Source organism: Struthio camelus, chromosome 2 (assembly GCF_040807025.1).
Source record: "Struthio camelus isolate bStrCam1 chromosome 2, bStrCam1.hap1, whole genome shotgun sequence".
Classification (NCBI taxonomy): Eukaryota; Metazoa; Chordata; class Aves; order Struthioniformes; family Struthionidae; genus Struthio; species Struthio camelus.
In genome coordinates this window covers 78597651-78618446 of record NC_090943.1, presented here as the reverse complement: position 1 = coordinate 78618446, position 20796 = coordinate 78597651, and the positions used below count along the sequence as shown (strand labels likewise).

General features: G+C 43.9%; 1 protein-coding gene across 1 annotated transcript in view; it reads right to left on the bottom strand.

Moving 5' to 3' along the window:
• SLC9A3 (solute carrier family 9 member A3) overlaps nucleotides 1-9331 on the bottom strand; it is a 59063-nt gene extending 49732 nt beyond the window's left edge. Inside the window, exon 1 of the mRNA XM_068931330.1 lies at nucleotides 9000-9331. Coding sequence (XP_068787431.1) covers nucleotides 9000-9195 — 196 coding nt within the window. The 5' untranslated portion in view covers nucleotides 9196-9331. The remainder of the gene's footprint in view (nucleotides 1-8999) is intronic.
• Nucleotides 9332-20796: the final 11465 nt, after the last annotated feature.

The following is a 20796-nucleotide window of genomic DNA, read 5'->3' as shown; positions in this document are numbered from 1 at the left end:
TACTAGTCTGCTTAGGAGAAAGCTCACTGTAGCTATAGTAAGAGCTTGCACACTCTATTGTGAAATTAAAGGAAGTGAGACCACCATGGTTATAAGTGGTAATAATCCACCCGCATAGTTCTGCTTGAGTTCGGTTTTGCTTTTTTTGTAGGAGAACCAGGGGAGGCTTCTTGAGCAAATCCTGTTATAAATGGGGAAGCTGAGACAGGATTCCAGAGTACCAGTGTTGCAATTCAAGTAAGTGAAAGACCCAGCAATAATACCTGCCTCATTCAGAGAGGGGCTACAGAAGTGTGCTTTCTCATACACAGTTGTAAGTGGAAGAGGAATCTGGGAGAAGCAAATCTATCACCACGTTCTGCAGGAACTGGGGAACAGCGCATCCAGCACTTCCAGGTTTGCCCATATTCTAGCTGAATTAGCTAGCTATGGCTTGAACTAGGTGCTACCAGTTAATAGTCCTCACTACTGCACATTCCAATCAAATAATACTATTCCTTGGAACATCAGCTCATCCTGGCGGATGATTTAAATTAATTGAAATAAGAGATAGACCTCGCACTGTTTCAGCTAGGAGAAGGCAGAAGAGTAGGCAGCATAGCTTATCCAAACCAGTGCAAACAAATAGCCATTCTGATCAGAAAGAGTCTGGGTTAGAGGACAGTTGAACTTTATCCTGACATCTTGTCATTCCTTTCTTTAACTCACGATGGCATGGCCCAGTATTAACACCATATATTCTCCTCCCCTCTGTATGTTAGCATTCTCCAGCTAATCTAAGTACACTAGTTTCATCAAAAGAGGCTGCAGAAGTGTTGCTTTATTTGACCAGGTACAATGCAGATAAAGTTTCCCACTCCTACGGACACTGCCAATCCAGAGACCAGGATCTGCAGGTCTGACCCTATAGCAGACCCAGTGTCTGGTAAAATAATTACTGAACTAGATGGCTATGTTACGGGAGACTATTCTCATATTTTTCCTCCCCAGCCGTCAGCTTCAGGGACAGTTACACCATGGGAGCAGAGACTCACGCATTAAACACAGTCACTTCCCACTGGCTGACCCAGTTTGAAAGATTACTTTTTCCCAGTTCACTATTGTCCTAAAGTTGTCTCCAGAACTAAGACACGGAATGGAGTGGGTGAGGACCTTAGCTGCTTCAGGACTAAATCTGGCAACCTAATTCAAATCAGCTCCTACAGCAGGTTAAACTTTTCTAAGGAAGTGAATCCATGAACCTTCCACTTTTCACTTCAAAAAAAATTGTAATGGATGCAGAAAAAATGTTGAAAATATAACCAAATGTTTTCTAAAACCAGCACATAATCCACTCGATTTTTTTTCCTTGAGGTCTGACTACTGCTATTCTAACACGTGGGATTGGCAAAAGAGCTGGACATTTTTTCCTTCAATAAATAAAAGCAGAGGAACTCACCTAGGCACATATTAGTGAATCCAGAATGACTTTTTCTACTTTCAGGTACTGAAAGGAGAAAATCTCCCAGAGCCACCTATGTAAAAACCCTGCTGTTGCTTAGGCCCTTCAGAACATCCTTCAGTTTTCTTCTTCCATGAACAGTCATTAACTATTCGTGCCTTAATTAAAAATGTTTCCACTTGAGGTCTTGCATTCCATCTTGGCTCTTCCTCGTCAGCCTGCAGCTTCAGTATTTATGACTTTACAGTGCTTTACATTGCAGCCAACTGGGTATCACGTCATTCCTTTCATACCGGTGAGTGGTTTGCAAGCTGCTTTACAATAGGAATCAAAATATTACAACACAGTCCAGCCAGCTGGCCACACTTTCCAGTTTACAAAGACTGTTTTTAATAGTCTATAATTTTAAATGGATTCCACTTGGTAGCAAGATAAGGAATAACGAGAGCCCTTAGTCCTTTGGGACATTAGTTTACTTGCACTAAAACTAAACAAAGAATATTCAGATAAGAAATGTTCCTCTAAGTATTTGGACACCGCACTTCATCTTGGAATAGAAAGGGCTATACGGAAGCTCTAGAAAACCACAGCCATCAACTCATTTCTGAAGTTACTATTTCAGAGCAATTAAAGCTTGGTAAATAGGGAGAAAAGACGTTTTGAATTTGAATTCAAAACATCTCTTTAGGTAAGCTGATGGTGAAACTCACTGACTTTTGGTAGCCACCTGGTGACAAGAGCCAAAACCACTGGAAACGCAGTGGTTTCCTACTGCTAGGTCCAAATAATGAATCAGGATTTCCAGTACCGGCATCCCGACGAAGAATCTCTGACACTCAGACTTCCACAAAACCAGAGGAGACGTGGCTACGCCTTTCCCCCGCAGAACTGCTGTGTGCCCCTGCTGGCTGGGGTTGCTGGTTGTGCCTATTACTCATCGGCCTGCGGTCTGCTGCATTACCACATGAGAGACTTGCAATAATTCTTGGTTTTGTAGATCACTCTTAGTAATAAGCGGCTTTAGTTCTGAAGACAGTAAATCAAGAGTTTCAACAACGCTACGACCACAGTATTAAAAAGATTGCATTGTTCCGCAGAGAACGCCGAGCACTTTGCACGCAGGTGCCTGCAAGTAATTGACGGCAGAGATCCTCTCTTAGGTATGCATGCCTGAACTGTATTCAACTCAGGGCCATTCTCAAAATGCTATTGTTTTCTTATGTAATTCACATAGGTTGCCATTGTATATTTGCTACTCGCCGGGGGATGTAATCTGAATCTTGTAGAATTATACTGTCCTGATATCTTCTTCCTTGCTCTAAATAATTAAGACTTGCGACTCGCAAGACTTGGGAGGAGGGGAAGGAGAGAAGAGAGACGCGCGTTGCAGGGAGGCAGGAAGGGCAGGAAAAGGACGAGGGGCACACAGGAGTAGAACGGAAACAAAATGCAGAAACAGGCATCCATTTACAGATCGTAAATTTGTTAAAGACGTGGCTTACACAGTTTTTGCTAGAACTGGAAATGCTAAGCTGTTATTCTGTGTTGGAAACCTGCTTTGCAGTTGCCTAAAACGTGTACATAAGTTAATTCCTTAGAAGGCAGAGATTTTACTCCACTTAACATAGCTGTGTTAGAGGTATTCTGAACAGCACTGTGCAAGAGGAAATACAGTGTCTTACCAACACGAAGGCGCCTCGGTTGTATAATATGGTCACCCACACAAATTTATAGCATTTCTATGTAATAGCTTTGCTACCCTAAGAAAGAAGCACGTCCAGGAAGGAAATGCAGGTGCCTCCTTTATAAATGCCAACTCATTTCAGCTTCCACTGAGATAAGAGAAAAAAAAAGTCAAGTCCTTATCACCTGTGAAAAAATAAAGCAAGAAATACCAAAAAAGACATTTTTCTTCATCAAGTGTCTTCCCTTAGGCTAGGGTTTAGACTATGGGGGAAGATAGCCAAGACCAGTCTTACTAGTCACGATGCAGAGCCCCTTTTCACATTATCACCTGGTGCTGATACAAACAGCTCTTTACAAGCAGTGCAGTCATGACAAGGCTGGCACTTTAATCTTTTCACTTTACTACTCTGGTAGTATCCTCACCATGCGAGTCTCTCACACCCTTTTCAGTTAAACATTTCTGATAAAGTTCTGCTAAGCGTCCTTCAATGTTTTTTCCTAAAGGTATTATTTACTGAAAACGAATACATAGAAAGGCCAACAAAACAGCTACTCTCACATTTTTGTTTTTATCAAAACAGTACCACAAATCACTTTCTCTGAGTAATTGACTATTTTCACTACTACTAAAATGCCAGGAGGAGAAGCCTGGAGTGAAATGTGCTTTTGTTTTGACAGCCTGCTTTGGAGTGAGGGGCAATGATTTCTTTAAAGAAAACATTGCCCAGGGGTCTAAATTGGGAGGGTTGCTAGTCCTGAATTTCACAGCTTCTTCCGTAGCCCATCCCTAACATACTTAAAATTCTCCACAGCAATGTTGGTGTTAACAAAATACTCCATCTGAAAAGCTCCTTTCTCTGAATTTTTATCCTTTCTTAGATTAGTTCTAATTAATATGAAGGAACCTGGGCGTAGAGGAACGGGAACATTTATAGGAGACCACTTTGAGCTTCCCAGGTCATAGGATCTAAGTGTTTCGAGGGCTGGGGAACCAAAGGAAAGATAAGACAACATGAAAATAAACTTGACAAAGACTTTCTTAATTCTTTTTTTTTTTTTTTTTAAATGTACCCCCACATTCCAAGTCAATTTACTTACAGGTGCAGTAATCACACCTTGATTTTAGGGTAGCTTGCTGTCTAATCTAGTAGAACTCACGCTGCTGATTCAAAATAGGAACCTGTGTCTCCATAAGCTGAGAGATACAAGGCATTTTATAATATTTTAGGGACTCAACAAGTCCATCTGACAGAGTATCTTTTTGAGATACCATTAAGGCAGCCTTCTCCGTAGTGTTCGTTATTATTGAATCCTGCCTCCCCACTCCTCCAAAAGGACCGTGGCATTGCTGAAGATGGATTTAGCAGCTGCCTTGCATTCAAGTTTCACTTCACTTTAGAAGTTACCACTTCTAAATTTATAATATAACAGACTTCAGAATTTGGGTCCAACTACATAGACATAAAGAAAGCTTTTGTGACATTCCTAGACTCAGCATAAATTACACCAACAAAAGCCATTAGCAAGGGGTTTGCATCAGGTAATGAAAGGGCAGCATACCCTTCCCAGCTCCTGTCCATAGCCACCCACTCTCCCCTGTTTCTTTTGCATCATCTCTGATGCTTAGCTAGTCCACAATAAACAGGTCCAGGGAGCTAAATGGGTAGAAAAACTAATTCTAAAATAAAGAGTCGGGGGGCAGGGGTGGCAGGCCACTTTATCTCTCAGATGAGAGCTGGTATTGGCGCAAACATGGGACAGAGGGATGAAGAAGAATGGAAAAGTGGGACGACCTTTTTAACAGCAGCAATTAGCTTAATCTAACTGATCCGGCCATACTGGGACAATTACACAGGCAAAACTTTCCTTGTGGAGACCTGTCCTGGGTAGACCAGCAAAGCATAAGGTTAATGGGTAAGATGACAGAGGCGAAGGCAGTAAATTTTGCTAATCAGATTCAATGTAGGTCATGTAATGAGCCTCATTGTCAACAGTTACATTACCACTGGGAGGGGGGAAGGGAGGGAAAAGGTGTTCTGTAATCTTTATTATTGTGGGATAAGCAATTAACTGCCCTACTGAAAAATGCTACTGTACACAAAAGGATGTAAATAACATTTTATAGCAAGCTCCCCAGCTTAACCCCCAGTGAAAATATAATACGATTTCCCTCTCGGCTAGTATTTTGAACAAATACAGGAGCACGCAATGGATAACCCCCACCCATAAAAAGCATACCTTTTTTGCAATAGCCACTGTCCTCAGAAAAACTTGTGTTATTCTGAACTGAAACTATTTTTCTTCCCTTGCCTTTTTTTTTTTTCTTCTCCTGAGCTTATTATTCCTTTCCTTCCACATGCTTACAAAGTTGTTTTCTGAGCTCTACTTTTGGCTCTCTCTATGGCAGATGCTCCTCTTGCTGTGTTTATCTTCTACACTCCTGTTCATTAAAAGGTGATTTTGAAGATGTGGTCTATTCAAGAGATATAAAGAAGGAGAAGGAGAGTACACGATGAAGTGAACTTAGAAAGCATGTGCAAGGTTGGTCAGAGCGCACGTGTCTTTAATCTTAAGTCAGGACTATACTGTGCAAGTATGTCAATTTAAAAAGTTACATCCCTTGTCAACATAGTTACACTAGGAAAAGCCCTACAACTAAATATATATATATATGTATTTATATAAAAATACATACATTATATGTATATAGGTTTTTCCCCCTCATTGGTATTGCTTTTTCCATGTGGAGAAGTGGGGTACAAGGAAGTGGACTCTTGAAGTCCACTAGGAGGGTTCTCAGGTGTACCTCATGTACCTTCTTCATGCAGATAAGATGTTTTTCAGGATTAACTTTACACATGTGAGTAGTTTATTGGCCTTATCCCATAAGGACACTCATTTGTAGTGATAAGAGAGCCTATCAAAAGAGGAAATAAAGATCATTAGCCAAAGTGGAACACACTGTACCTTAGAATAAAGGCTTGGAACATTTCAAATGAAGATGGTCAAATCAAATCAGCTATAATATGTAAAACAGTACCCTGAGAGGCATCAAAAGTTTCATACTAAATATAAAACAAATTAATCCCCTTCCTGTAGTGCATGAAAGCCAGCTGTATGAAGAATTCTTCCATAGTTTTATTTGTAGTAATACTTAGGCTTGCCCAAGAGATAAGTATCCTTCACAAGCAGGAAGGGAAAAGAAAAACAAGAGGAATAAAAAAGAAAGGCTTCTTTTCCACAAAGCCCAAAACACTAGGTGTTTCTTTGCACATTTTGGATGCTTAGAAGATTTCATAAACAATAGTTTATGTTACAGAACATAAATGTCAGTACTAATTTCCATTCTATATGTATACAACAGGAATATCAAGACTCAGTAGAGCCGCATGAATCTCCTATTAAATGTACTCTCCCCAAAGCCATATAACATAATGGAATGAACCAATTTTACTCAGAAAAAATAAAAACTAAGGTTCTCCTAACGCAAAAGAAGGTAAAATCCTCTCAATTTTCATTCCCAGCTTCCAATAATAGGTCAAGTTGCTGCAGCTCCCAGAAGACCTTTTGCTAACCCAATTGCCATCAAACCTATCCACCAGTAAAATATCTCTACCATCCTCTGCAGCTACAGATGAGTGAGCCTGAATAGGTGAGAAGTGCCCCTCATCCTGCTGAATAACACACAGCAAAGGCTGTGGCTCAGCTCTGCTGCCTTCCCCCGCACCCCCACCCCCACCAGCTGGCAAACCAGGATACACAGGGGCAGATGTTCTGAGTTTTCTTCCTTGGTTCTCTTACATCTGCTTTTGGAATCGATGGATCTTCTTGGTCTTGGCATTTTTCCTCTTCAAAAAAAAAGTCTTCTAATTGATTTCTGGTCTACTTTCCAAAGCCCTTGACACACCTGGCTGGTAGGAGGCTGACAGGCTTCCTTGTCCTTCAGTGCCCTTTCCTGTTGGGTTGTATGGACCCCTCCATGCTTTCTGCATCAACCAGCTGTTGACCAACAAGTGTACACTTCTGCTCATCTGTATTTTATTTGTGGCTAGTGGGGAAACCAGGGGCATTCACAGGCTCTCAGTAGAGCACAGCAGTTGTCCACTGCTTCTGCAGAGACTATGGCCAGAGGAGTACAGTATTACAATTACGAATGCAAAGAGAGGAGAGAATGAAGTCTGAGAGCTTTGGAGAAGGAAACTGATGCAGAAAATGATAGATGCTGCCTACCAGCAGGTGACATGCTCTGTGCAGCTGTGAAAGGAGTGCAAATAATTTAAAAATAGAACCAGTGACATTCAGTTCCTGAACTTCTTACTTCTGAAGTAAATGCTGCACAAAATCCAAGAACACTTAGTACTTTATCAGGTGTTTATAAGTATACTGAGTACTTCATGGTAAAATGGCTCATCTTAATCCAGGCTCATCTTAATCCAGGCCATTGCAATTTAAATACAGGACAATCTCACAGCCCTGTTAGCTGCATAGTGTTTCTGCCACAACACTGATATGCTGTGCAGCACAAATACTACTGTGTACAGCAGTGGCACATACACAAAGCAGTCAAACCTTAATAACAGAGGCAAATATTAACTTATAATATCTCGAAAGGGAGATTCAAACCAGAAAATTGTGTTTTAGCACAAATCTACAGGGAATCAACATTGTCACCCTTTTTCCCTCTATATTTGGTTCCCTTATCTTTCTAGTTGATACAGCCCATCAGTAAAAGTCAATTAAATCATAATTATATTTTCATATAATCTCATTAATGCATCAGCCATGTGAACATAAAGTAGTTTCAAGATATAGCCCAATAGTAAACCAGATAAAGATATTAAAGTTATATATGTACAGTTAAACAGTTGGAGCCCAGGATGTAGGTGTCAGTAAGAAAACCTGTTTTACAAGATCACCTGTTAATAACCTCCCCTGATTTAAAAAAGAAAGTTTTATTAGGCTTTATTTGCATTTGGAGACAGCACTTTCCACCCAAACCTTATCGCACTTAACTTATGCGTTAGAAACGGTATACCTGTGCTGTCCATTTACATCATTGATTCTGTGTGACATGCGAAATCTGTGGAAGATGATTCCGGTATCTCCAGATATTATTATCAATACAAGTACAGAAAAGCATTTGCATGATTTTCAGCTGATAATGCCTTCTGAGCTGACACTGCTTTTGGAGGCTTATTAACGTTAAGACTGCTTTTGGCAGAGCCGTGAGGTTCAGAACACAGGAGCTGGAGCAGACCTAAGTTTACTCCTACTCCGCTCGCTGAGCCCTTGCTTTTCACTCACTCTACTCGCTCGAGGAAAACCCTGCGCGCTCTGAAGTCTGCCTTCCTTCAGCTGTATGATAGGGCCTGACAGAACATATTACCCTCCCCTGCAAACTCTGTTTTCTCATTCTCCTGCAAACATCGCTCGGCAGAGCAGAGGCTGCTCACTTCGGGTCAGCGTGGCTCGGGACAGCGCTGGCCAGCGTAACCACCGACCACCCTGGGGAGGACGGCGGACCACCGGCTAGAGCAGCAAGGCGCGATTTGCGCCTCGCTTCGGCGGCCAGCCGGCCCCGGGGGGCAGCGAGGCAGGGCTTCAGGGGACGCGCGGCCCCGCACGGAGCCGGCGGCAGCTCCGCCGCCCCCGGCGCTGCAGGCGAACCGGGTAACCCGCCGCGGCGGGTGAAGAGCACACTGCTCAGCACAGCGGAGGGCAGTGTTATGAAATCAGGACAGAGTACAGTAAAACCCCTGAAAACGGGTCAGTGGACTTACGATAAGCTTTCTTCATTTACGTGGGGTGGGAGAAGGGGAAGGGGAGGGGAGGAGGAGAGGAGGTATGCATTAAGATATAACTCCGGACTCACCGATTTTGGCCAAGCTGGCCACAAGTACCCAGAGTGTAATGACATAGGGGTCCTTGACGTGATCCCACTTGAAAGAGACGACGGCGAAGGTCTGAGGCTGGCTGCTATTTATAGGGCTGCCCGAGCTCCGCTGCCCCAGCGCCGCCGGCAGCGCCATCAGCCCCAGAAGCAGCCCCAGGCGGGGCGCCTGCCCCATCTCCCGGCCGCGTAGCGAGAGCCCTTGCAGCGCGGCCCGCGGAAACCCAGCCTCCGTGCTCCGCGGAGCGGCAGCATGCGCGCCTGGACGGGGCGGCCACGGAGGGGCTCTCTGCGCGCCGGCGGATGCTCCGCGGCGGGGCCAGCCGGCCGCCCGCACCTGCCTTTATGCGGCTGCCCCCCCCCGCCCCCGCGAGCGCCGGGGGCGGAGCTTCGCCGCCGCACCCGCGGAGCCGCCGCCGCCGCTGCTGCTGCCGCTGGGCGCCTGGGCAGCGGCGCCGCGCTGCGGGGCGGCGGGGGGGGGGGGCTGCGGCGCTGCCGCCGGCATCGCCCCGGCCAGGGGCGCCCGGCGGCGAGCGGGCAGGGGATCCCACCGTCCCTCAGCCCAACCCTTTCCCCGGTCCACCCGCGGGCACGCTCTCCACCAGGTGCTAGGGCAGCTGGTAGCAGCAGGCAGGGCTTGGCTGCATGCTTAGGTCTGCTTTCGGGGGTTGGTTGCTTGGTTTGGTTTTGCTCAGCTGTGCTGCGTGAGACGCGCTGCCTGCGGCTGCTTCGCCTGCTCTTCTGCGTGCTTACAACGCGGAGTCTTTCGGAGTTTGGCACTTCCCCCCCCCCCCCCCCCCAGCCTTCTTTCTCGCTGACCCCACCTGCCCGCTCTCGCTTGCGCTGCAGGCCGGAGGAGCCGGGGCAATCACCCCCCCACCCCGCGCCGTCCGTGCCCCCGTGCGCCCCCGGCAAGCGCAGCTCCGCGCGCCCTTCCGCAGGCAGCAGCGGCTGCAGCGCCCGGCTGCCCCGGCTGCGCTGCAGCAACCCGGCTGCCACACGTGCGGTCTGCTGCCTATGTGACTCTCGGTGGAAAAATACTACCTGCTCACTTTCCTTACCCGAGAGCTGTTTTTCTGTGGTTTTTTTTTTTTTGAATTTGGTTGTTTTTTTTCTTAGAGTTCAAAAACCGAACCTGATAAACTCTCCTGCAAAATGTTCAGAAGATAAAGAAGCAGTTTTGATTATTTTAATCACCTGGGATAAAAACAAGATACCTTTTCGAAGCCTAGATGAACTATGTTAAAAGCCTGCACAGGCACTCTATAAATCAATTAACTGGTCAATTAAAACAATAAATTTGCATAGAATGTCATTGTTACAAAGAGTGTCCATCATTATCACATTATAATCTCATTTAGCTAAGGAACTCGAGGAGCAAAGTTCTGCTAAGTTAATGCACTGAAGATTCAGTTATAACCTCAAAGCAAGTGCCAGGCTTGCCCTGATGCCTCTCGTCAAACAATCACATACCTTGTGTTTTTTATTTCCTCTATTTCTTCGTTATTTAAGGGAAAGAAAATTATGTGGAGTTTTTTTTAGACTAGGAGCCAGTCTGAAGACGGAATTGGCAATTTATTAGGAAGCAGGATAGACAGCAACACACTCCTTTTACATTTAGGAAATGTTGTAGCCAAATAACGTTTTGGTGCCTAACAACTAAAATACCATCTTTTCTTTTTTCTAGCTTTTTCTAAATGTGAGTTGGATACCTAAATGCCCTTGAGACTTTGGGCTCTAGTTTTTTAAAAGTTTTTGGGAATGGTTCTGGCCAATCATAGAATAACATTTTTGTGCACTGCCATTGTGGAGAAAACTATGGTTAGAAGGAAGTAAGTAGCTGCTGATCATCGCTGTATCCTAAGTTGCTGAGATCTGTGGATAGTAGCAGTTCATCGCTGTCAGCATCAGTTCCGTTTGCTGATATTTGCCAAAAGGGAATTTTAGTGGATACAAGCTATCAGCACATTTCTTAGTATCCCAGTTTATTCCATCACACCACAATCAAATAGCTTGTTTTAGCTGCAGCTAATAAAAGGGCACCACAACTGCTATAGGGTTCCAGCTTCTGTACGTGATCGTTCTCACATCTGGTTCCATCAAAATGATAACTGGGTTAAAAATAAACCTGCCTATTAAAAGTGTTGAAGCTAATCAATGGTAGGACAAATGGGCCAGAGAGCGTGAATACCTGCGGCTACACTAGAAAATATGAGAAACCCTCCAGTGGACCCTTTCCACAGACAGGCGAAGGCTGACACCTCACTTGGAGGACCTACAGCCAAGAGCATGCTTCTGGTTGTCCTTAGGGAGTGCTCCACTCATGGCAGCAGTGGCAATGCACAAACTAAGTTACGTGAAAGCTTTCGGTTTCCTGACCTTGGTGGACTTAAGGCAGTATTAGCAAACAGGAAAAATGTTAGAAATATTATCTTAGCACAGACATGTGCACGAATACCTGTTAAAAGCCCATTCCACTGAATATATATGTGCCCATGTACAGAATGTATAGTTGCACATTAAGAGCAAACCTCTGTTAAAATAATAAGTTTGCATATATATATGTATTCATAGATGTTATATTCTTGAAGGTCCTTTGTGGAAGCCCTCAGGCAGTTTCCCGTAGTTTCATTCTGTATCAGCAACAAATAGAAGGAGCTTCAGTACTATGTTTGCCATAAAAATCTATTACACAACAGTTGATATTTCCTGACTCTCCAAAATAAGAAACAGGAGCTTTGAAATATTACAAAAGGATTATTTCTAGGAATTATAAAATGCTGGCTAGCCCCTGAGTGATTTTTTCTAAATAAAAAATTTCAACATTGTCACTTCTGGGAATATTATGTAAGTAATTGCTTATGGTTTTTGAATGCAATTAGTAGTATCTCATACACCCCTCACATGCTCTGTGTGTTGCAAGAATTAACCCTTGGGGATTATTTTAAATATAATGTCAATAAAAAAGATTAATTTGAATCTTTAAAATTACATTAGTTTTCTCTAGAAAGCATATGCTGAGAATTTCAGTTGTACTAACCACAGTCAGAGGTAGAAATTTGAATGATGACATTTGCAAACAATTGTGTTTAAATGAAGTGAAATTAAGAAATATGTTCCTGTGGAACCCAGAACTTCTGTAAAAGAAAACAAATAAATCCAAGTGAAGAATCTGCAAATGAACTGTGAAAATCTCCTGCCACAATATAAATGACCATCACTCACTACCATCCTTGACTTCCCTCAAGGAAATGTACGGTTTTCATATTAACTCCTACAAAACACGTAAGTAGGTAAGGTAAGATTTTGAAAGGAATATAGTCCTGGACAATATATTTATGTCCTAATTCCACCAACAGTTAAATAGTTAAAAAGAACACTAATTCTTGTGAATGGCATTGAACCAACATAGCTGTACTACGTCGTGAAAATCAATGTAATGTGGGTTATATGCAGATGAATGCAGAGCTTTATGAATTTATAGTTAAACCTACTTGATGCAACAACTGACATGGTGCCAGTTTCTCTCCTGGAGAAATGAGCGCAGCTGTACCAGTTTGTGCAACAAAGAGTCGGACAAATGTTGCTGAGCTGAGTAGCGTTGCAGAATATTATGTTACAGCATGATGAATATGAACCTCTCAAATGGCTATGAGAAGCAATGTACTATTACAACCCACGCACATTGCCGCAAGTTTAAGCGGGCAAGAAGAAGGCTGGGGTGGCGGTGGGGGGCGCGTGAGTCAGATGGAGAGACGGGTGGATTCCTTTGGCTGGAAAGTGGTATGGCAGAGGAAACTTGCTTGATTTTTTTTTTTTTTTTATGCAAAGCCTCGTTTCAAGACCTGACTAGTTGAATTTTCAAGGACAGAAAATAGAGGGCATTTTTAACCAGATCACCCATTTTTAGCACCATGTCTTTTTGACACCAGATACCTAATACATTTTATCATCCAACGTTCAGAAAAAACATGCTTTTATAAAATGTCATTTGCATAAAAACTCCTCCTTATTTAAATTCCTATTTGAATGACCATTTTTCTATTGTGGGTTAGAATTTTCCTGGGCTTGGTAGTGGTCAAATGCAGAACAAAGCATAATCCTTAAATCCAGACTTTAAGACTGCAGAGTTTTCATCTCTGCCAATCTGCGTCTTCCACTCTCCTCCCTTCGCTCTCATATTGCACCCTTCGCACTCCTCCCTTTTTTGGCATCCCATTATCTGTTCAGTTTCTGCGTACTGCTGGCCTCTGCCCTCCTTTCTTTCCGTAAATCTTTTCTGCCAGTGCTCACCAATAATCCCAAATTCTGAGACCTAAAGAACCCTCGACGGCTACTTGCGTGTGAACTTTCATCCCAGTCCTTAAATCTCCCACGTGCCTCACTCTCTGTCCGTCCAAATTCAGCTTTGTCATGTTTCCCCACATATCCTTTTTTCCAGCTGCTCACATCAGCGAGACCAAAACAAACGCATATACCAGTGACAAGATGCAGCTCGCTAGTAGTTTGCTTAGTCCTAAATGAGTATGTATTTGCTGGTCTTTAAAAAGGAATTGTTATTTTACTCTATGTCAAAAACTCGAGGGGGGGGGGGAGTGGAGTGTGACAGAAGCCGCAACCACAGATTTCAGACATTAAGTTGGTAAAAAAGGAAATAAAAGTGCATCTCTCTGCACTGTTTCAGTATTCAGCCTTCTGTAGCTGAACCTGGGAGGGAAGGCAAGACAGAGGTGAGTTGCTTAAAGAAGAAACAAGCACATGTTAAATAACAAAAGCAGCGAAATAGACTAGTTTCAATGTCTAGCAAGAGACTTTCGGAGCTATTTCTTCCTTCTGTATTTAGGCTCAGATGCTTCTGAGCATCTTGATCTTAAGTTTTGGCGCATCTGTGGCGAGTCTTCCCTGTTTATTGAGTCCCCGCTTGCTGTAGCCCTCGACCATCCGCAGTACCCGCCTCCTGCGGCGAGCTTAACACCTCGCCCGCCCAAGAAGTCCGGCTGGTTTTACCTAGAGCCGCTGCAGCACTCCGTGGGACACCCTCCAGCGCTCCTCTTTCCGCAGACACATAGGACTTGTTCAAAACCGTCCGTGATCTCCCCGTGCCTCCCCCGCCTCAAGCCTCAGCCCGAGCGCTGTCTGCAACCAGGGTGGCCCAGCGGTTTGCCCTTGTTGCCCTGGGGAGCCCGGCGGGTGCTGGCAGCGGGATGCTCGGAGCTCGGCTGGCCGCGGCCGGCCCGGCCGCCGGCTGCAGTGCGGGGGCTGCCCCGGCAGAGGGAGCGCTCCGCGCCGCTCCGCGCTGCACCGCAGCCTTCCTCCTCCCTCCTCCTCCCACGCGTGTGGAGGAGGCAGGTGAGAGGCTTTTTTTTTTTTTTTTTTTTTTTTGGCCAGAGCGCTGCTTGGCTTTCGCTTCCGTTTGCCCGACTTGTGAAACGGAGAGCGGCCAAGCTCGGCTGATGCGTAGCAAGGGGTCGCGTAATGGTGCGCAGCACGCCTGAGCTTGAACTGGATGAACCAGACTATTAAATGGGTTAAGCTGTAAACGAAGTCTGCCGTGATACTATATACAGCTTAAGGAATTGATTCTGGCAATTTGAGCAACAATAAAGGCACGGATAACAGTCACTGCTTCCTTGTTGTTTATACATTGTTTACAACAGGCAGATACCTAAGAAGGATGTTATTAGGGCTCATGGAGAGTTTTACTGGCTAATTCCAGGTAATTGAAATCAAAAACTTCAATGAGAACATACATGTTTTTTTATGAATCTAGAAAGTTTCCTCAGGATCAGAATGGGATTCCTGGTCAAAACCACAGAGGAAGAAAAAACTTTGGAGCCAATGGTAACCCCAATAATCTGCCTAATTCAGACTAAAAACATAATCTTAAATCTCAGAAATCTCGGGCCAGTGCCCTGATCCTGATCATGAGTTAGAAGAAATTAGGATGGTCCTGGTTTCATTTTGTTCTGTACTGAAACAAACGCAATTGATGAGACTTCAATTTCTGAGCAAAACAGAACTCATGTTTTCTACCAGTTTGAGCTTTCTAAAACCTATATGATCTCAACGCATGAACATTTACACTAACGGTGCTAAAAGTTAAAATGAATTTGGAGATGTTCGCATGTGGTATTTCAAATGTCAGTTTAAAAGAATTGCGGCACATGTCTTGTCCATTGGACGAGAGTGGGGCTGGAAGAGACGGTGACTTTTGCTACTGGTGTAAAAAGTGACAGCAATTCTTTGAAATAGGAGGGTGCTCTGCTTTGCGTTAAGGGAACCGGAGCTGGATTGCTGCTTATCACTGTGGTTCCAAAGGCCACGAGGCGCAGCATACATGTGGCATGTGCTTCCACATTGCCAAAATAACGTGAAGCCACAAATGAACTGACTAAGAACAGTAAATGAATGTGTAAATAACAAGAGGGATTTTTTTTCTAAATATGCAAAATATTTTGACACTATTGCATTTAATAATTAACTACAGCAATCTGGTTTGGCAAACTTCTGCCATCCAGGAAGGCTGGATCAGAGTTATTATTAAATTTCTAAGAGTATATAAAATATCTTATGTTTTTAGATTCAATTAAGATATGGAAAAAAAAGTAACTACAACATGATAGTTTTAGAGTGAAAACAAGAAAGAAACTTATTAGAAATTATTGCCATGAAGCGGTACAAATGGGTGCCATAAAAATATGCAGTGGAACCAGGTTTTGTCAGTCTCACATATTTTAAACTGCTGTTCTCTTTCGAAGTTACACTTTTGGAGATGCAGAAAGATAAACCTCACAAACCCCCGAGGAGAGTTATTCGTTTACTCTGCTAGATGACAATAAGAATCCACATAGCAAACAAGTCATTAGGAAGGAAAAAATGTTTCTAAATTTCAGTGGCTGGAGCCACCTTGGAGGCACAGTTCAGTGTGACGGCACAGAGAAACACTGCATCTGTGGGAGCTGCTGGAGACCTGGTGTCTGAGATTAAGGCTCCCCTGCCCCTGGCTGCACAGTCTTACTGTTTTTTTTCTACTTGCTTGCTGGACCTTTGGTGAGAAAAGCGATTAGTTTTCTACCAGCCGCAGCCGCCACAAGAGAGTGGGAATATTCAGACAGTGCAGGAAAGAAGTGACGATCAGGGAAGCCAGTTCACATGCCATAAAATGTCACTTTAAGATACAGTAGCAAGAATATCTCTAGAAGAAATGGGGACCTCAGCTTGTGCCCTCCCACCCCTTCTAGATCGAGCCCCTCCTGTTTTAGGAATGGCTCTTTTGGCAAGTTATGAATGTCAGACGCCAGTGGGGTAAGCAATCCACTGCAGTCCCCACGGGGGATGATAAAAATATCAGAGGCACTTGCTTTGAGTGTTTCTCACCAGCCCGGTCTCAGCCCAGGACATCATCAAGCTTTATATTTTTAACCTCATCTTAAAAAATGAAGCAAAATGCATGGAAATACAGAAAATATCAAAGAGAGATATACAAAGATGGGACCATAAGGGCTGCCTTGGTCACTACATCCTGTCTCCTGGGGTGACATAGCATATCATAGTGTATGTTTCCTGCATAGCCACATGGTGTCTTAACTACATTGTCTCAAATGCTTTCTACTAGTCGTGAATATGAATATAATTTCTAGCCTAAATTTCATCAGGCGGTTCATAGCCTATTCATTCTTGTGTCAGTGTTGTCCTTTACCACAGTTAGCTGATCTCTTAAACCCTATAACAGTGATGATACCCTCTTTCAGCATTTCTTTTGTTAGCCTAAAGAAGCTGGTCACCTCTCACGTGACTGGCTGTCCTATCCCCTGACCACCCGAGTAGTCCTTCTTTGCCAAGAAATTTACAGCGTGAATTAATCCTGCTTGAACACAGCTCACCAGGACTGCAGATAGGTAAGGTTTTTCTAAGGCTTGTAAGCTAGCAACAACAATTCCTTATCACCACAGAAACGTACCTCCTGAAATGCACCGAGGTGGTGTTTGTTTTTAACGGCTGCATCACAAGAGCAATCACAATACTTATCCTGATATAAAGTAATAGTCTCGGGGCTTTTTTTCCGGGGGTTTCCAATCAATGAACTTCTAACTGTCAACTGTTTTATTGACATTGCATGATCTTTTATTTCACAAAGTGGAATTTCATTATGTTCATATTATGTGAGTCCTCAATGTTTTTTTGGTGCAGTCTTGCTCTGTATGGAGGCTGACCCCAACATTGCATCATCTGCAGTTCTATTCCAGATGCCAAAATTATTGATGAAAATATTAAATAAGATGGATCCTAAAGTATAGCACTAAGTTATTCCTCTTTTGCCCTCCTTCCAACCTGATTATCCCCCCCAACTTACAATAGTACCTATTTCCAGTTATATATATTCTGAAAGAACATAAAATGCTATCACAGCATGGTACACACTAAGGCAAAATTTTCATTATCATGATTAGCTTAAAAAAAACTCCATCAATTTAAAACAAAATCAGAGTCCACATCTAACAAAATTAGGCTCACATTTTTAGCAAATTGTCAGCTCAATAGATTTAGCTATTTGAATTCTCTAGTATATATATACATATTCTCCTATATGCTCTCTATAGTATAGGTGGTCCATATCTGTATTCTCTGTACCCTCTTGCACCCCTCCTGCAGCCACGAGTGCTGAGGGAGCCGGCTAGGCCACTCTCCATCATCTTGGAAAGGTTGTGGAATAGTCCACTCAAGGATGCTTGAGGCCTGGAAGGAAGCCAGCGTCACTCCAGGCTTCGAAAAGGGCAAGGAGGAGGAGCCAGGAAACAACAGGCCTGTCAGCCTCACCTCCGTCCCTGCAAAGGTGATGGAACAGCTCCTCCTGGGGGGCATCACTAAGCATACGGAGGACAAGAAGGTGATTGGGAGTAGTCAGCACCGATTCACCAAAGGGAAATCATGCTTGAGCAGTCTGGTAGCCTTCTCTGACGGAATGCCTGGCTGGGTAGATGAGGGCAGAGCAGTGGAGGTTGTCGACTTTGACTTCCGCAAGGCTTTGGACACTCTCTCCCATCACATCCTCATAGGTACACTCAGGAAGCGTGGCTTGGATGAGTGGACGGTGAGGGGGATTGAGAACTGGCTGGACGGCAGAGCTCAGAGGGTTGTGGTCAGTGGCGCAGAGTCTAGTTGGGGGCCTGTAGCTAGCGGTGTCCCCCAGGGGTCAGTCCTGGCTCCAGTCGTGTGGAACGTATTCATCAATGACCTGGATGAAGGGGCAGAAGGCACTCTCAGCAAGTTTGCTGAGGGTCCTAAACTGCGGGGAGCGGCTGACACACCAGAAGGCTGTGCTGCCATTCCGAGGGAGCTGGGCAGGCTGGAGAGCTGGGCGGAGAGGAACCTCATGAAGTTCAACCAAGGCAAGTGCAAGGTCCTGCACCTAGGGAGGAATAACCCCATGCAGCAGTACAGGCTGGGGGCTGACCTGCTGGGAAGCAGCTGCACAGAGGAGGACCCGGGAGTGCTGGTGGACAACAAGTTGAGCGTGAGCCAGCAATACAGCCCTGTGGCCGAGAAGGCCAATGGTGTCCTGGGCTGCATGAGGAAGAGTGTTGCCAGCAGGTGGAGGGAGGTGATCCTGCCCGTCTCCTCAGCCCTGGGGAGGCCTCCCCGGCCTACTGCGTCCAATTGTGGGCTCCCCAGGACAAGAGAGACATGGCACTCCTGGAGAGAGCCCAGCGGAGGGCTACAAAGGTGATGAGGGGCCTGGAGCATCTCTCCTGTGGGGAAAGGCTGAGGGAGCTGGGCCTGTTCAGCCTGGAGGAGAGACTACTGAGAGGGGACTCTGATTACTGTAGACAAATATCTGAAGGGAGGGTGTCAAGAGGATGGGGCCAGCCTCTTCTCCGTGGTGCCCAGCAGCAGGACAAGAGGCGATGGGCACAAACTGAAGCACAGGCAGTTCCCTCTGAACATGAGGAAAAACTTCTTTCCTGTGAGGGTGACTGAGCCCTGGAGCAGGTTGCCCAGAGAGGCTGTGGAGTCTCCTTCGCTGGAGAGAGTCAAGAGTTATCTAGACAGGGTCTTGGTCAACGTGCTGTAGGTGACCCAGCTTCATAATCTTCAGAGGTCCCTTCCAGCCTCAACCATTCTGTGATTCTGTGATATATAGACCCAGTGACTGTTTAAAAAGATGCATTCATATAGCTTTATTTTTTCCTTAAGACAAATCAGAGTTTATGACAGTTTGGGAAACTCACAGTCAGCCAAAGCTGCTACATCTAGGTTGAAGAATTGTGGTTTCCTATAGATTTTTTCAGATTTGTGAGAAAGTTTGGAACGAGGTTTGAGAATAACCATCCAGTTTTATTTTACTGCTTTAATAAAGTAAGTCTACAATTTCAAATGATGTGGTGAACTGATCTAACATCTCACCACTGAAATGTTGAGAACTCATTTAATATCATCAGAGTGGGAGGACCCCACAGCTCCTACCCTTCTCTACTGCCTCGCTACTGCAGCTTGACACTTACCTTGTTTTGGCTTTAACAGTCAACAGAACCTTCCTGGACCTGACACAACTCATAGCCCAGTAAAAACCAACAAATGAACCCAGCAGGGTAGTTTTCCGCTGAGTTAGTGAGCTGAAGTGGTCCATAAAAGGTCCAATAAACCCCAGAGCTGAGGCAAAGGAAGAAATCAGGGCTGGATGTCCCTGATTATAGAAAGGAGGAAGAAGTAGATGCAAGGAAAATAACAAATATCTTCCCCTTTTTATAATGGCGAACAGTTTAATTCAAATTAAGTATTAAAAAAATCACCTAAACTGCTTTTACTGTATTGTGTTCCCTAATCTTACATAATTTCTATTACCTTCTAAATATTTATAGAATAAAATTCAGGCTGTCTTTTCATTTTCTGAAAGTCCGATTTTATTGAAATTGAGATATCTTTTTTTTTTTTTGCCAAAAACTGTTCTTCTTAAGACTTCAAGAAAAACATTTAGTTTTCATATTTGATAATAAGTCATAAAGAGTAGGCCTAATATGTTTTTATTTTCTCCAAAAGGAAAGAATGTTTTAAATGCCCAAAAATGAACTAAAGCACTATATTTTGGCAAGTTAACTTGCAAAGTGCAAACATATTCCCCAAAGCCTTTCCCTTGAGAGTGCTTTTAAGATCTACACTTAAAAGGCATCAACCAAATTCTATATTTCCCTGTGTCCCTTGCTTAATGACTATCTTGCTTATCATTTTCTTGCTGTGAACATTACAGTTATTAGGTGCTCCTCAAAGCAAGCATCAGACTTTATTGTAGGGATCCAGAGAACTTTTAAGACTTACTGATCGTGATATTAATATCAATATTAATATCAGTCTGTGAAAAGATAAATTACTGAGAAGCACAGCTAAGGCTTTGCTTATTGCGATGCAGTAGAAATAATCTTTTACTACTCTTTTTGATAACTTCTCAAACATATGATCTCAACATTCCATATGCTTCACATTTTTCTCCCCTTAAACAAATTAGCAACTTCCTTAACTTTATTTCATGCCCATTTTTACTTATTTCCTGTGTAACTAGAAGTATCCTCCATTTATTTTGTTTTCTAGGGAGAGACAAAGAGAACGCTAACTCAACAGCAGTGTCCTGCATCTGAAGAAAAACGCACCAGTTACGTCAAGTATCACTTCTCAACTTCCTGGCTGAGAACCAACCATGAGAGTCCATATATTGAGTCACAGAATGAAGTCTTAGTTTCTACTAAATCAGTTAGTACCCCCTGGTGTAGCACCATGTTCAATGCTA